At 40.2% G+C, this 16978-nt stretch overlaps 2 protein-coding genes across 7 annotated transcripts in view; one reads left to right on the top strand and one right to left on the bottom strand.

Annotated features, from left to right (window-relative positions):
• rapgef2 (Rap guanine nucleotide exchange factor (GEF) 2) overlaps positions 1 to 6364 on the bottom strand; it is a gene marked incomplete at its 3' end in the record, with an annotated part of 95125 nt that extends 88761 nt beyond the window's left edge. For 5 of the 6 annotated variants that reach the window (XM_024262570.2, XM_024262568.2, XM_024262569.2 and 2 more), the window contains 1 exon segment: positions 5640 to 6363. In XM_024262570.2, the coding sequence (XP_024118338.1) occupies positions 5640 to 5708 (69 nt within the window). 6 annotated transcript variants of the gene reach the window in all.
• Positions 6365 to 6742: 378 nt separating this feature from the next.
• LOC112139741 (uncharacterized protein C4orf45) lies at positions 6743 to 10069 on the top strand. Its single transcript, XM_036213810.1, has 3 exons — positions 6743 to 8181; positions 8763 to 8992; positions 9136 to 10069. Exons 1-3 carry the CDS (start codon positions 8109 to 8111, stop codon positions 9184 to 9186), a joined length of 354 nt encoding a protein of 117 aa, XP_036069703.1. The 5' UTR covers positions 6743 to 8108; the 3' UTR covers positions 9187 to 10069.
• The last annotated feature ends 6909 nt before the right edge of the window (positions 10070 to 16978 follow it).

The raw sequence follows: 16978 nt of genomic DNA, 5'->3' as shown, positions 1-16978 counted from the left end.
TCTATCATTTTTCAGTTCAGGTCCCATTTTCTCCTCACCCCTCGCTTACACCGCCAGCGTCACGGCTCAGTTGCGTGCGGCGTAGTCTTTTCGTAACATTAAAAGTGCGAGAGAAACTTCCACTGCGGGCGCTCACGTCCTGCGTCTGCGGACCGACCTCTGCGTCGCTGCGAATCCTTTTCCTTTGGTTCAAATTTTGACGGACGCCGCAGCTGATCCTCATCACTTTCTGTGAAGTTGGGGCTATTCACGACTTAAACTGGAAACCACGCGAGCGAATTTAAAGTGCATCCGGTATATTTTCCAAATAAAACGAACTTTCCACTGAACTCGCCGGTTTCAGCGTGTCGTAGACATTACGTAATTTACATGTTACTCAAAGTGTGTTGCAACACAGCGTTGTCAGTCATAACCATGGACAACGAGAAGCTGATCATGGAGATCCAGCACTATTCTGTCTGGGTTGAGCTTTCACAGGCTGTGGCTGGAGCAGCAGCCAGTGTAAGCCATCGGCTGTAGCTAGTCCACTCCCGCGACGCAACGAAGCCTTGACGCTAGCGGTGTAAGCCCGGGGTCAGACTGTGCTGAGTTTCCAGCCTGATCAGTTCCAATCACCAACTGGTCAGCTCCTCATCCTCCTGGACAGGTTGTACATAACAGATGTCACTGAGAATTTTTCTAAAAACTGATAAAAAAGGTTAAATTTATCGTAAAGTTTGACCTAAAGCTTTCTAAACCTTCATTTTAAGGAGAGTTTTTTTTTTTTTTTTATGGGAGCTGGTGACCAACAAACAACATTTAAACCAGGGGTCCTCAAACTACGACCCGCTGGCCAAATACGGCCCGCCTCCACATTTGGCCCGGCCCCAAAACACTATAATTGACGCGTGCATTTTTTTTCTCTCAATCTGGCCGATGGAGACCCACATAGAATTTGACTTTTTATTCCACCCTTCTGGAGTCTGAACTATGATGGGAGAGAATATTTATTGGTTTAATTGTGTGAATGCTGTAGAGCATTCACACAATAGTAATTTACTTTTTCTTTATTTCTCTATTAATACTGTTATTTTTCTTCTGTACGTTTTTTTGGACATCCATAACTCTTCAGCTCATTCAGCTAATAAAATATTCAGCTCTTTCAATGCTAGCTTTTTTGACTGTTTTGGCAGTTACTAAGGATTTCTGGGCTATTTTGGGGTTTAGCTAATATTGAGCCAGAGGCTAACTGTTTTTAGGACATTTTGAAGTTTTGCTATTTTTTTCAGCTACATGCTAGCTATTTTGGCTTATTTAGAATTTTAAACGTTTTTTTAGGCTAATCTGGCACTTCACCAATGTTTTACCTGGCTTACAGCATCAGCGTTTTCAGCTATCAGCTTTAACATTTGTAGCTATCAATTTAAGCATCTTCAGTGGCTAAATTCAGCTTACAGCATTCACACTAGCATTATTGCAGGTAATTCTATATATTAAGTTTGTAGTTAGTTTAAAGGTAATGATGGTTAAGATGTGCTTTACATCCAGTTTGCCCATGTCCCAATTGGTCGACTAATCGAAAAAAATAACTGTCAATTAGTCGACTATTAAAATAATCGTTTGTGGCTGCACTAATCGGTAGTCTTAGCTCGGGGTCGTTAGATGCTGGCAAGAAAATCTGGCCACAGAGAAAAAAATTTGACGACTGAAAATTAATCGCCGGTAGTCCCTCCCTCTGCCGGTGCCAGCTGCAAAAAAAAAAAAGATTTCCGCCCAAAATCATTAGCCGGAAGTCCTTAACCAGATCCCCCAGTTTTAAGTTTTCGACCTTTTTTCCCTTTAACATACCGTAACTGCTTATATGATCAGCTATTTCACAGAGAAAAAGCAGCATTTTGGACCCCATAAGATAGCATAAGGGTTAAACAAATGGATTATGGGAAATGAGGGTGGGTTAACTTGGCACACAATGCAATTTTTAATGAGCTCCTGTCACTCAGTGGGAACTATGTCCTAGAAAATGACTGTTTTATGTATTTATTTATTTCTGGGGGGTGTGGCAGAAAAGCGCATTACCATAACTTAGACACATATTTTTAGATGGAAAACAATCATCTGATCATCTGGTCTTCTGACAGTCTCAGATCCACATCAACGGATCCAAATAAAGCAGAGGGTTGAATGTGAAGTTATTCAACCCATCATGTGACCACAGAGGGAGAAGGTCGGAGCTCCGTGCAGCAGGTCATGACAGATGAAGACAGATGGCTGTGTGTTAGCTAATCCTGACAGAGAGGTGCTGCCTTCATGGCAGCTTTAAGATAAACCTGTTTGAGGCTCACCGGTCTCCCAACACATGAACGCAACACTGGGAAAGGTGCTGCTGTTGCAAACACACAGTGCAGAGCAGCGGCACAGTCACATGACTTCACTGGAAAGATTCCAGCTGAAGGCCTGGGCTCCACGAGAACAATCGCAGTCCTTCCTGTTCCTTTCAATCCTTTCAAAAAATGCTGCACAATTCTCTGCAAATCCAAGCAAATGGGGATGAAGTGCAGACTGTCCTCTTTCCCCACGCTACTTGTTTTCCATTTCATCTAATAGCAATGCCAGCACGTTCATTTCCATAGATTATGCAGAAGACGCCGAGTGATATTTAAAACTCAAATGTACAAATGAGAGTACATCAAAGAGAAGTCTGCAGCTCAGGAACCATGGAGACAACAGCACAACTGTCAGCTGTGGAGAGTTATGACTCCATTCAAGAAGGATCTTTTCAGGATGACGTGGAAGGAAACAGTGTTCAATCACCACAACAGAAGCAGAAAGCTAACCAGAAGAAAAAAAACTGCAGAAGATGAAGAAGTAGGAATCTAACAAAAGTTAGAATGAAGAGCAGAGAAGGCAGACATCAATTTTTATCAAGGAGATCTTCAGCATTTAATGACCAGGAAAAGTCATCCCAGATCAATCCAAGATCATTGACTCTGTTTTAGACAGCCGAGGCAAAGATCCATTAATATTGTTCTTTTGTCCAGATTAAAGGAGAATGTGGCAACATAGAAAAGTCACCTGTGCTTGATGGTCCTAGTGTCTGAATAGCATTTCCCATGCAACTCTCATCTCCCCTTTTCTCTTCTTCATCCTCTCCTTTAGAAGATTTGATCTGCTCATCTTCATCCTCTCTTTCCATCTTCTTCTTAAACATATGATTCATTTTTCTCTGCATCTTCTTTTTTAATCTACTTTTTTTCATAGAAATAATTTACTGCTTTAGTTCACCATGTCGGGGCTGCATGGTGGCGCAGTGGTTAGCGCTCTTGCCTCACAGCGAGAAGGGACCAGTTCGAATCCCAGCTGGGGGATTTGGGACCTTTCTGTGTGGAGTTTGCATGTTCTCCCCGTGCATGCGTGGGTGAATGGGTGTGTGCTTGAGGCCCTGCGACACACTGGCGACCTGTCCAGGGTGAACCCTGCCTTTGCCCGTCAGCAGCCGAGTTAGGCTCCGGCACCCTCGCGACCCGAAAGGGACGAAGCGGTCGGGAAAATGAATGAGTTCACCATGCCGCCATTTACTTTTTAATTTTGAATTTAAACTGACCAATCACAATGATTGGTCATAAATCATATGAATAATTTATTGTCGTTCTTGTCCCGTTGCACCTCCGTGTAGCATACACATTCATGATCAAGTGACTGTGAACGAATTGACGTTCCCGAACAAAAAAATCAAACGCATCCCATTACACGCGAATGCGCCTTGGACTTGTTTACAGACAACACGATCTCATTCCAGTTGTCCCATATAGAAGTCAAATTAAGGGTCCACATCCCGCAACCTGATGCAGCACCGAACGCAGAACCAGACGCAGTACCAGATGCGAACCGAACCGGTACCAGATGCAAACTAGAGCCGAACCAGTGGGCTCTGCATCCCAGTACTGGAGAGGTTATGGTTCGCGGCCCAGAGGTGGGAGACCCGTGATTTAATATAAACAGTCAGGATGTTAAAAAACAATGAGTTGAGGACACCCAAAATGTCAAAAAGTGACAAGGAGGGGCCCCAAACATCAACATGTGACTACCCGGGAACGAGGATGTGCTGTTACGGAAACGAGAGTTCAGACCGGGAGAGAGAGATCCAGAGCATTTAATCATCTGGTCGATGCGCCACTAAAAACAATACAAACATCCAAATGAAGCGCTGCCTGCTCTCAGCTTTAGCGTCAATTTTTATTTTTTATAAATTTTCTCTCATAAGAGCGACTGTGGTTTCTGTCATATGTTATGCAGCAAAAAGTGCACGCACAGTCTCCAATACTTTTACCGGAACGCCGCTCTGGACCGCTCTGGCTTACTGTCACCCCTGGTTCTGAGGCAGAACTGTCCTTGTCACTGAAAAGTCGTGATCACAGACTACCGCCAAAACCAGACTGACATCAGAATCAGACAATCAAACAAAGCATTGACTTTCTGTTTCATAATGACCAAAGACACTCGCTAAAAACAGCCAGCATAAATGAATCTGTGAGGAACAGAGAGGGGAGGTGCAGATGTGCAGTACTGATGGGTTTAAGTGCTCCTGGTTCTGCTTCCACCCGGCAGAGAATCCTTCTGCACAACGAAACAGGACTTCACACAGACAGACAGTCCTGCTCCAACGAAACAACAGATTTAAATCCACACAGAAAACTGACACAATGCAAGAAGTGGATGTTTTTGATCAGAGAAGATCATGCTCACAACAGCTTCAAGCTATGGAAGACAGAACACAAAGAACAAACCCTCTTTTTGACTCACGATTCTACAATCTTTGTCCCAATTCTATCATGAACAGCAACACTTCAGCGGGATATCAACAAATTACCATTTACATCTATATGTTCTGATGATGAAACAGGCCCAGTTCGTAGAGAGCACACAGAAAACAAAATGTCATCAAGAAAATGTTTGTCAAACTCACTTATTTCACCTGCTTTGCAGCACAAAAGCTTAAAATGTAACACCAAATCCAGATAAAGGGACTAGCTTCCCATAAATACACTTTATTTAAAATAAAAAAAGCAATGTTGAAAATTTGAAAAGCTTTTTTCTCTAAAAATAAACATGTCTACCCTAGAGAAATGTCACCTGCTGTGGTAGTGAGTAAAGTTGTTTAAACACGTGCTGAGGAGGATTTTGACTTTGCAGTAAAACCTGACATTTTAAATCACAGCTCAAAATAAAATGTGTGCAAATATTTTGAATAGATTATCTGTTATGGCCCTATCATAAAGTACTAATGGTATTTGCTAAAGCTTAAAGCTGGCACCTGTCACCCACATCACTTCCGGCCTTGGAAGATAACAGGCCGCCAATGACACAATAACTGTCAGGCGCACGGAGACGAGGCCGGGATGGGGGGCAGTGGATCCATGTCTGATCTGCACATGCACGTTTAAAACACACGAACATGTAGCATAAAACATGAACTTGTAAAGGGGGTGGTCACGTGACGATGCAGGACCTCTACTGTGGAGGTCAAAGGTGAGGCTGCAGAGCCACAAACTGTTAGTGCGGGACAACAGGCAGAAGCTCCCCGACTCATGGTTCCGATCCAATGACACTGGCAAGCCTGAATCCGAACCTGGACCTGGAAGTGAAGCAAGAGCAGCACTGACCTGTTGAGTCCTCTCAGCCGGATTCATCATCACCGCCTGACGAAAGCGGTTATCCACGTACGACGCCATTGTTCCTGGAGAACGTCGCCTGGAGGATGAAGACTCCTTAAAATCAGAAAGTCTCCACGGCCCACGGAGAACCGAGTCCGGAGGCCTTCGCGTCTGTCTTCAGTGTTCTCGGCTGAGCTCCAAGGCTAGCGGGTGAGCTGGGAGTGCCCGCAGCCAGGCCACGACCGGAGCCACACAGCCGAGCCGCCTCCCCGGGGTCCCGCTGTTGCTCAATCCGAAGCTCTGGTTGGCAACCGCAGCCCTCCTCCGGGAGGAAGCTCCGAGCAAAAGCGCGGCTCCACCGGCTACTCTCGGTTACTTGGAAGCTGTGAATCCCGGTATTCCTTTATTCGAGCTCGGTAGAGGCATTCCTGCTCTCCTCAGCTTTCTTCTGTCGGCGACGGGAACAAAATCCGGGCAGCGTCCGGAAAACAAACACTGGACTGAAATTCTACCTAAGAAAACTCTGTGTTCCCCATCCTAAGAGGCAGGGCGCCGCACGCGCTGAAAAAACGCCTTAAAACGCCTTTTTAGTGGGTCTAAAAGTGCGGGTCGGTCCAGAGCCTCTGTTGTGTGCCACCACCATGGTGACTGACTCACCGCAACAAGCGCCAGCCGCTCCGACGCGTCACTTCCGGGAAGCCTGCCAAAATAAAACACTCCAAAATAATCTGATATATATATGTAGCCTGTGCACATGTAGATTTTATTCATAACAATAAATGTGCAATACATGTATGTATATTTATATATTTTCCATTCCAAAGAAAATCATCTAAACCTAGGAAGGGCTTGAAATGCATTCTACTAATTTTAATTTAACGAATTGTAACTTAATTATATTTTTACATTTCTTTCAGAAAAATTCAAATAATACAAATTTGGTTAGTGGCATGTTTCATCATGGATGAGCAAGCTGTGACGCAGCAGGCGGAGTCTGGGCGAGTCCTCCCAACAAAGAACCAACAAAGAACCAAGCGAAGAATTTCTGACTCATCTGTTATAACTTGCCGCCTCCAAGCGTCTGAGTTGAGTATTACACTCTTGGACGAGAGAACGTGCACATTTTTAGGCATTACTAGTTAACTAGTAAGCCAAAACATGTTCCACTAGTGAACTAGTTGCACTTTTGGCATTACTAGTGGGCTTAAAACAGCCTGATATCAAGGATATCTATTTTATACTGGATTGGCTTGCCATAGGGGTCTGCGGTCTAAGCATCCTGCTGCCTCAGGGGTCTGCAGCCTTCAACACTTTAAGAGCCATTCGGGTCAATTTCTCACTGACAACATCCTAAAACTGAGCCGCAAAGTCTTATTCAATTTTCAAGACAATAAGACACTGATTTTTTTATTATTATTATTATAAATGTTACTATTATAATAACTACAAACCTTTCTTGGTAAAATCAAATGAAGATTTGATTATCAAAGCTTACAATAGTTTATAATTTTTTTCAGATATTTCATATGACTTCCTTTCAAAATGGGACATCCTGTGTCACAAAGGCTCATCTCAATGCAGCAAATCATTAGATTTTCAATTTTCAGACAAACATTTGCAAATCTAAAACAAAATCAAGGCTAGTTCAGTGACATTTCTTTTTACAAATACTTAAAATCCTTGAATTTGTTTCAAAATAGAAAATTTGGCACTCAAAAATTTGTCACAAAGCGATACGTATAATGCCCTTCAACTGTTTGTTGTTTGTAAACGAGTTGAATCAAGTTTTATTTTATTTATTTATTTATCTTACTTTAATAGTTACTTAATTTTTACAGTTATACTTTTTAAATGTTTTTTTTTATTATTTAACCAGAGAGCCACAATGGAGGGGTCAAAGAGCCACATGGGGCTCCAGAGCCGCAGGTTGCAGACCCTCGGGCTACCTTCATCTGTGTGGTAAAAGCTTGAAGCATAAGCATTTTTTTTCCCTGGAAAATTGTTAAGGCCCTGAATAATTCAGACTATTAGGAGTACATAAATGGTGGAAATGCTTTGCAAACAAAATGCATTAAAAAAAAGAAAAAAGGGGAACATGATATTATCAAGTTTCTCTTTATTTTGTGAAATCTTTTTCAGAGCATGAGCTCTAAACAATTCTATAACTGCAGAGATTTATAACACGGGAGAATAATATAATACATTATCATAGTTTTTTTGTCAAAGGTAGCACCACTAAAATAAAATAGAGATGACTTTAAATCCTTGCTGATTGCTAACCTTTTGTATTCGTTCTTCAAATGTAAAGTAAGTTGATATAACTGGAGGATGGTTCTGACCCTTTCCTGTTTGGAGAATGTAGTGTTTGCCTGCTGCAATGACACCATGGCAACCGCTGGACGCATGTCAGTCACCCATGACCCCACGCAGAGCTGACTGCATGTGTTTCAGCGCCTGGTGTTTCAGAGCTGCTTCAATATGAGTGGAAGAATGAGGCCGAACGCAGATCCAGCGTCGGAGGGGCAGCGAGGACAGAGGATGATTTTCACAGGTACTTTACCCTCAACGACAGGCTGCTTCTCTGTTGTCTCCTTCATCTTTAACCAAGAGTTTCCTTTTAGTGAAACTTCTGTTAAAATATGAACTGTGGATCAAAGCTATCATGGCTTACTGGTCGAGTGTATTTCAGGGTATCATAATAGCATTCGTGTGTGAGGGAAACCACACACACACACACACCTGTCTCCCTCTACAGACACATGAAAAGATGACTTTTCTGTCATTTTAAAAGGACCAGAAGGCTTCATAAACACACATATTTCTTTTAATTTGTTGCTCTAATGGATGATGGAATAATCCAATGCAAAAATGCAAAATCTACATTTCAGATTTACATGTGGATCACAGCCTGTTCCAGGCGTTTTTCTGGGTTTCTTCCTCCAACGGTCTGATTCTGTCACACTTCCTGTAGGAGTCATCTCCAAGTTTAGATCTTTCTTGCCTGAAGTTTTTCCTAAATAAAGATCCAATTTTGTGCAGGGTTGAGAGAGAAGGGCTGAAAAATGTGTGGATTTTCTGATCCTGTTAGATTACTGCTGCAAACCAGTTACAGATAAGAAATATTCTGATCAGGTCCAGACGGGATTGGAGACTACAGGCCAAAGCTGATTGATTATCCTCACCACATTGGTGTGGGCACTGCATCCCGTGAGGCTACAGGTGACCTGGGTTATCTGTGGCGGGCTGCGCCGCATGCTCCTCCCACCGTGGCCCGGCACAGCTACGTGGGAGAGGTGGGCTGGGGGTGGCAGTACAACCAGCAGCTGAACCAAAGCACGCTGCTCAGCAACATGCAGATCAAGGTAGGAGGGAAACTGAGCATGTGCAGCTCATGACTTTTACACATTTGGGTAAAATATGTAGTCTTTAAACAAAGCTGGGTCTGACTTCAGGGTCGTTAAAGTGTGCAGAAAAATAAACTTGTTTCTTTTTTTTCTCCTGATAGAAAACAGAGCTGCGTGCATCCATTGAGGTATCCGCCTCCCAGAAGTTTTAACCAGGAAGACAGAATTAGCTTCACTTCCTTTGGACTCCAAAAGCACGAGGGCTATGCTGATGGATACACGAGAAGCTCTGCGCGGTGCTGAATGACTGCAGCGTAACCGATCTGGTTGCACATCCATAATGCAGCACCTGTTTGTGGCAGGAACACACAGTGCCTGCAGCTGTGGTCACGAAATCGGCCTGACACACACGGCCGACACAAACAGGCTCCTGACCTGAACAAACACCCCACAGGTCTGTGCTGGACCTTTTCTAAAACCATCCCCAATAATCAAATGCTCTGAGATCTGCTCTGCCATCTGTCTGTATTCAGCTTTATCTCCAACTGTTTGTCTTCCTACTCATCACTGAGCATTTGCATGAGATAATAATGAAGGTTATTAGCAGCCTCTGTGCTGTTAAAGTGAGATCCCAGAAAATAAAACTAAACTGGTGACATTTTCTGGTAACAGAAAAGTTTCAAATGTTAAATTATATTTAAATGGCACATAAATACAATATGTTAAAGAAGTCATGTTTTTAGGAGTAGTAATGGCTGATAAGTTATCTTGGAAATCTCATATAAATTACATAAAACATAAAGTTTCTAGATCAGCTGGTATTCTGTTTAAAATCATGTATGTACTAAACAAGAAGAGTTTGTATTTTTTTTACTGTTCATTAGTTGTTCCGTATCTTTCATATTGTGCAGAGATTTGGAGAAATGCAGGAAAATCTATCATTGAATCTTTGGTTTAATTACAAAAAAGCTGTTAGGCTAGTTACCAGAGCAGGATATTGTCAACCAACTGATTCTTTATTTTGCTTGACTAAAAGCTTAAGATTAAAGAAAATTGTTTATGTTAAAGTATTGGAAATTCTTTATAGAGTAAAAACATAATTTAGTTCCAAAAAATATCCAGAAACTGTTTACTTTAAGAGTTAGTATAATTGAAGAGGTCTTTTTTAAAGATTAAAGTTCAAACCAACGTTAAGGAGAGATGCGTTTCAGTTCTCAGTGTGAAATTATGGAATGAATTAAGTGATGAATCAAAACCAAGCTATTTTTTTTTTTTGCAGTCTAAAACGTAAATGATTACAAAACACTTATGTAAAAGAATTTGATTTACTTGTACTTATTTGTAAAAGGTTGTTTTTTACTTGACCGTATTAATAAAAACGTGGCTCCATGCTGAACCTTACAAACCTAAAAACATGGCTCCATGCTGAACCTTACAAACCTAAAAACATGGCTCCATGCAAAATCTTTAACCCTATGAATACATCAGAACCTTTAACCTCGAGACTGTGGCTTCATGAAGAACCTCTAAATCTGTAAATGAGGTTCCATGTTGAACCTTTCAGCCTGAAAACCAGGCTGCTGTTAGACAGTCTATCCAAAGAACATACTTATCCTTGAACAAGGTCAGAGCAACTTTTCATTTCTGTAGAGATCATCACCAGAACCATCAGGGTTTAAATTTATACATTCAGTAGTGAAAAAGCTCATGGGGTCATATAGCATGAGCTTTATCTTGATTTGATTCTTAGTGCTACATTTTTAACTAATAAGCAAGAAACCGTTTTTAATGAGAATTTTCCTTGATAACTTATTGATATTTTTGATGGAGATTTGGTCAAAACATATCCACACTGTGTGCCCACACTGGCTAGAAGTCTATGGAGCTATTTTTGTGCCACCCAATTGCAAGCAAAAGTCACAGTTTTGAGATAAAAAAGATTCTAAAATGCAAATAAAAATATGGAATATTTGCTTACAAAAAAATATTTTGCTTTCAAAAAACATTTTTGCAATTGCAGCACAAACATTTTTAGATGCAATGTGTCTCATCTCACATGTATTTTGTGCAAAAAAAAAGCTTGAAAGGCAAAAATAATTTTTGAAAGCAAAAGTAAAAGTTTGCAAATTCAAAAATATTTTTGAGAAAAAAAGTATTTAAAAAAATATTAAATAGTAAATATTTTAATGTACAATTTTTTACTTTTTTTCCTAACACTTTATTTTTTTGGCAATTTAGAACATTTTGATGTCAAAACTGTGACTTTTGCTCCATAAACTCCATAAAATTGTACTTATTAATTACTGTTGTGTGTGTTTGCAGCACATTAGATGGTTATTAAGGTAACCATGACACACTGCATTCTTGCTTTTAAAATGTTCTTTTTTATTAAAAAAGTAAAAGGAAATGAGTTTTCACCTGTTGTCGTCATTGGAGAAACCTGCCTCGTTGAATTTGGATCATAAAAATCCTTAGTTCTGAAATGATTAATGTAACAAAATGGACTGTTTACATGAAGTCATTGTCAGGCACTGACCCAAATTCCTGATTTTTTAATATATATATATATATATATACATATATATATATATTATGAAAAAAAACCCTCTCACCCTCCGTGGGTGGTTTCTCCTCTTAACTGGTGTCCTCTACCAAAGGCCTGGGAACTTGAAGGTCCTGCACAGTATCTTAGCTATATATACTGCTCACAAAAATTAAAGGAGCACTTTAAAGAAACACATTAGATCCATCAGATCTCAATTTGAAGTTGGATATCTATACAAATAACGACAGGGCAGTGTCTTAGGAACAAAAGGATGCTAAGTCTTTTAATGAAATAAAAGTTTCCAGCCTACAGAGGCTCAATTCTGTAGACACCATAAAATAAGAGTGAAATGAAGATGTGGCAGGCTAGTCCATTTTTTCCAAAACTTCATTTCTGCAACTCAAAATGCTTTTCAGTATCTTGTGTGGCCCCCACCAGCTTGTATGCATGCTTGATAACGTGGCGGCATGCTCCTAATGAGACGACGAATGGTGTCTTGTGGCATTTCCTCCCAGATCTGTGTGAGGGCATCCCTGAGCTGTTGTACAGTCTGAGGAGCAACCTGGCCTCATTCTGTAGGGCACGAGCAGTGCTCAGCCTGTTCCACCTTGCACAAAGGAGCAGGTATGGGTCCTGCTGAGGGGTTGAGGACCTTCTACGGCCCTGTCCAGCTCTCCCAGAATAACCACCAGTCTCCTGAAATCTCCTCCATGTTCTGGAGATTGTGCTGGGAGACACATTAAACCTTCTTGCTGCAGCACGTGTGGATGTGCCATCCTGGAGAAGTTGGACAACCTGTTCAACTTCTGTAGGGTTAAGGAATCTCCTCATACTGCCAGTAGAGATAATTATCAAGCCAAAATCAGCACGAGTGGAAAACCAGCCAAAAAAGATCAAGAGGGAGAAACTTGAAATGACCTCCACATGTAACACCAGTCCTGTTTGGAGGGTTTTCTAATTGTTGCCACTGAAGTGCACCTGTTGTTAATTCATGAACACCAATACAGCTGAAATTGATTAACGAGGCCCTCAGCTGATTAACCAACCAGAAAATTATCAGACAGGTTTATTTCAATTCATGCCAGGCCCAATAAAGATAGTGTTCCTTTAATTTTTGTGAGCAGTATATATATATATATATATATGTGTGTGTGTGTTGTGTAACTGCAGAGAAGCTTTTTAGAAAAAAAAACACTGTTAAAAAAAAAGCTAAATATTTCAAACAGTAAGCAGGAGAAACGTGTGTCCATTCTTGCAGGAAGCACATGTACTGCGCGGTGTTGGTCGCCACAGGAATATCTTTAAAGATTTTATCACAGAAGTTTTCTGCAGAGTTTGCTGGTTTTCACTTCTGCCCACCTGCTGCTTCACTTCCCTTTAATCTCTCCTTGACTTAATCTGAACTTCATTTATTCAGATTCATATATTCCTGCTCTCGGTCAAGTTTCATTCATCAACATCTTTTCTGTGTCTGCAGTACTAAGTATTCATGTGCTGCAAATAGAAGTACACACGGACTGTTTTAGGGCAGTGATGGAGCTCATTTGAGTCTCAACTGCACCAATTTCACCACAGCGACATGAAAAAAGCTTTGCTGATAAACAGATCAGTTTATAATTGCATGTGGTCATTAAAAAAATAATAACTTCAGCGGAAGCATTCGTTTTTTCTGATCGCAAAACAAATCTCTACTGACTGTTTCATTTCTGAAATAAAACTTTTATGTTTGCTGGAGACCCAACAACAGGAGAATAATGACAGAAATGTCATTTAAGCCTTTAACAGCAGAGCTCCAGTGTTTTTTGATTTACTGTAACTTTCAACCGTTACCACAATAATTCCAGTAGATTGTGAAGGAGAAAAGCAGCTCACGCCACTTTTCTCCTTCACAATCTGCTGGAATTATTGAATAGTGACAGTATGTTAAAGATTTTGTGCTTAAGAGTCACCGGTGAATAAATGAAGAATGAATGAATCTTCAGTTTACAAGCTTATTTGACATGAAAACATCACAAGATGTTTGTATAAAGAGAAAAACAGATCCAATAACACCTTGTGTTTTTGGTAACATATATATATATATATATATATATATATATATATATATATATAAGGAAAAAAGTCATGATTAACAACAAAGCATCAACCATTTCTCAAAAAGTTTTTCCTTTTTTTCCAAGTGTAGTAAGAATTGGCTGTAAATCTAACTTTCAAGTCCAAAGGGAGGTTAAACCCAGAAAGCTTCCTCTTTTGCTGTGAGGGAGAAAGAACTGTTCTTAAAAGATGTGCTTCTCGAAATCTCCCAAAGCCTTACCTGCATAAGCGGGCTCTATACAGATTTTCATATAGCATTATTTTTATTTCTTTTATCTCTGCTGATCATTTTCAATACCTCTTTTATTCAGATTTAGGATCTGAAGAGTCAGAAACTGTAGGATTAGATTCAATGAGTCGGGGGTGTCAAACTCAATCACACAAGGGGCCAAAATCCAAAACACACCGAACAAGATAAACATTTATTGAACACTCTAAAACTAAATTTTTAAAAGTTTAAAGCTTTAACTTTTTAACATAATTATGAACTAGGTATATAGCATTACTTGTGGTAATGCTGGTGTGAATGCTGTGAGCTGAATTTGGCTGCTATAGATGCTGAAATTGATAGATAAAAACACTGAAGCTGAGAGCTGAAAACGATGAAGCTGAAAGCCAGTTAAAATATTATCAAAGTGTCAAATTAACCGAAAAAACAAACAAACAAAAAAAACTTAAGTTGGCCAAAACAGCTAGCATATGGCTGAAAAAAATAGCTTAACATCAAAACATCCTAAAAACTGAAAAAAAGCTTAAATTGGGCAAAACAGCTAGAACATTGCAGAAATATTAACTAAACTAAAATAGCCTAAAAATCTTAATAAATGCCAAAATAGTAAAAAAAATATAGCAGAATGCCATTTTTGAAAAAAATTCAAAACATTAACTTTTAAACATAATTATCAATAATAAAAAGGCAGGAATATAATTCTAGAATAAATCAACTTAAACCTTAAATAACTTTCAATATTTTACTCTCCATAAAAAATATATTTTTTTAAATTATACAAGTTAGAAATGAGCGCAAGATAATATCGGGTCACTAATAACAATTAAATAAAATGATCTGGAGGGCCGGATAGAATTACCCGGAGGGCCGGATCTGGCCCCCGGGCCTTTACTTTGACACATGTGCAATAAATCCTCTGAATGTTTCTATTGTTTTTAAAGTCTAACACTCAGAATCTGCCCAAACTGTTCAATATGGAGGGTTTTTTGTGCCACCATATTGCAAACAAAAGTCCCAGTTTTGAGTTCAAACACAGGATGGTACAGTGCTGTCTGCATCCACAGCAGGCAAAGACTGCAACATGTGGAGAGAAAAAAGCCTGATCTCATTTAACAAACTCAAATGAATGACAACCCAGCAGAACCCAAGCAAAGTGGCATCATCCCATTAAGTCTGTTGTTTCTCCTCTGGAACAGCTGGGGGGGACTGCCCCCCTGCCTGGCTTATGTACATAAAGACTATCATTCTTCTGGTCAGGCTAAACCTTCAGTGATTAGAACCGGCTCCTCCACAGGTTAAAGTATTCATGAAACTGATCGCAAACACACACTGAGTAAACATCTGTGTGTGTGATCAAATAATGTCTTTGAAAATGACAAATACATTAATACAATTTAACCCATTTATTCCAATTTTTTTCCCATGTAGACATAAAAATATTCAAATCATGAATCGTTGGTGTCCCTTTGAAACAGTCAATCATAATTTTCAGAAATGTTCATGGAAATGTGTGTAAAGTGTGCTTTTTGTGATCCTGTGTTGTAACCTTTGAGAATCTGAATAAAAATCTGAATTAATGATCTATTTGACTCTGTTTATAAATGGACTTTCACAGTATGAGTCGACTCATTGATGGAATTACTCGTTCTCTGTTTTGACAGGAAATGATGCTTCTGTTACCACTTTTTGTTGAACTAATCCCTTAAATTGGATTGCTTTATTTTAACCTGATATTTTTTTAAACACTTAAAATCTAAACAAGAAAGGTCTGTTTATTCAAGACAAACGCAGAGCGGTTAACACATAACAACAGCAGGCTGAAGGAACACTGACGGAAACATGACTCTTCTGAATGCAAACAAGTCTAATTCCATTAAAAATAAAAGAACCCTGTTGGTGAATTTGAAGGCGACTTGTGTCCCATCTCCCCGGGCGTCACCGTCGAGCCTCTAATGGCTTCTTGTTTTCCCTCGGAAATGATGGATGATTCACCAGGATCCAGCAGAGAGTTTCACAGAAGTGGTGGGGGTTAACAGCAGATTGCGCTCGGCCCCCCGCCGTGAATGGAGAGCCTGACTGTTAATGAGATGTCTGACAAGTTATGTTTTAATCAGCGGAAAGGGTTGAATCTTCAGCCCTTTTCTTTGTTGGTAGCATCCGGCATCAATCAGTGTTCTCCCTGAAGGAGGGTTCTTTCTGTGCACCTGTGAAAGTTCACAACAAGTTTACACAGGAGTCTTTACAACATTATCTTTGAGTTCTCTGTATTTGATCTGATGCACAACAAAGTGGAAGTAAGTGTTGAAAAAGTCTGCTGTAGAAGGTGATACCATGTTTAAAAGTCCACTAATTCCTAAATGTGCCTAAAAAAGAACAGCTATCAGCAGGTGGGTCCCTTTAAATTTCACCGAAAGTCTCTTATGATTCTCATTTGAGCAGCTCCCGGTAATCTGCCCCCATGGCCAAAGCAATCTCATCCCCTCATGTCCAGTGTAGATAACTCTGCAAGTTGTTTACCACAAGACATTGCCATCCATTTCTACCATAATGAGCCAAATAGACATCGATTTCTCGGGGTCAGAGACCGTTTGTCTGTAACAGCATCACTGCCAAAGGTTGACCCTAATCTGACACCCCCCCGAAGGCACGCTGTGGCTGAACTGGCTGAGAGGGAAACCGTTTTAAGAGAGAAAGTATCCAGGAGGCGTCTTTTACTTCACACCATGTTTCTCCTGCTTCAACTTGTTCACATTTATACACAAAACTCAGTGAAACAAACATTTGGCATCATTTCTGTGGTTTTGTGTGACTGAGATGAAGCAGAATCTGCAGAATACAACTCTGGCTGCAAACTCTTACATTCAGGAATTTCCAGACTCAGCTGTTGAGAGAAACATGAATAGTTTGATTTTTATTTGTTTGTGAAGATTTGCTGTTGGAAGAATCTACTCCAGTTTTAGGAGGGTTTGAGCTGAAGAGCAAAGACAGAATCCCAACCAGGACTCAGACACACTCAAGAGGGAAAACTGTTTTAGGTCAATACACAAATAGGAAATATATAACGCTAACTTCAGGCCAAAGGTACAAAAGTTTGAAATGCAAAACAGGGAGACTCAAAAATAATTTCCTTCTCACT

The sequence above is a fragment of the Oryzias melastigma genome, linkage group LG10 (assembly GCF_002922805.2).
Source record: "Oryzias melastigma strain HK-1 linkage group LG10, ASM292280v2, whole genome shotgun sequence".
NCBI classification, from domain to species: domain Eukaryota; kingdom Metazoa; phylum Chordata; class Actinopteri; order Beloniformes; family Adrianichthyidae; genus Oryzias; species Oryzias melastigma.
This window is presented reverse-complemented; position numbering and strand designations above follow the sequence as displayed.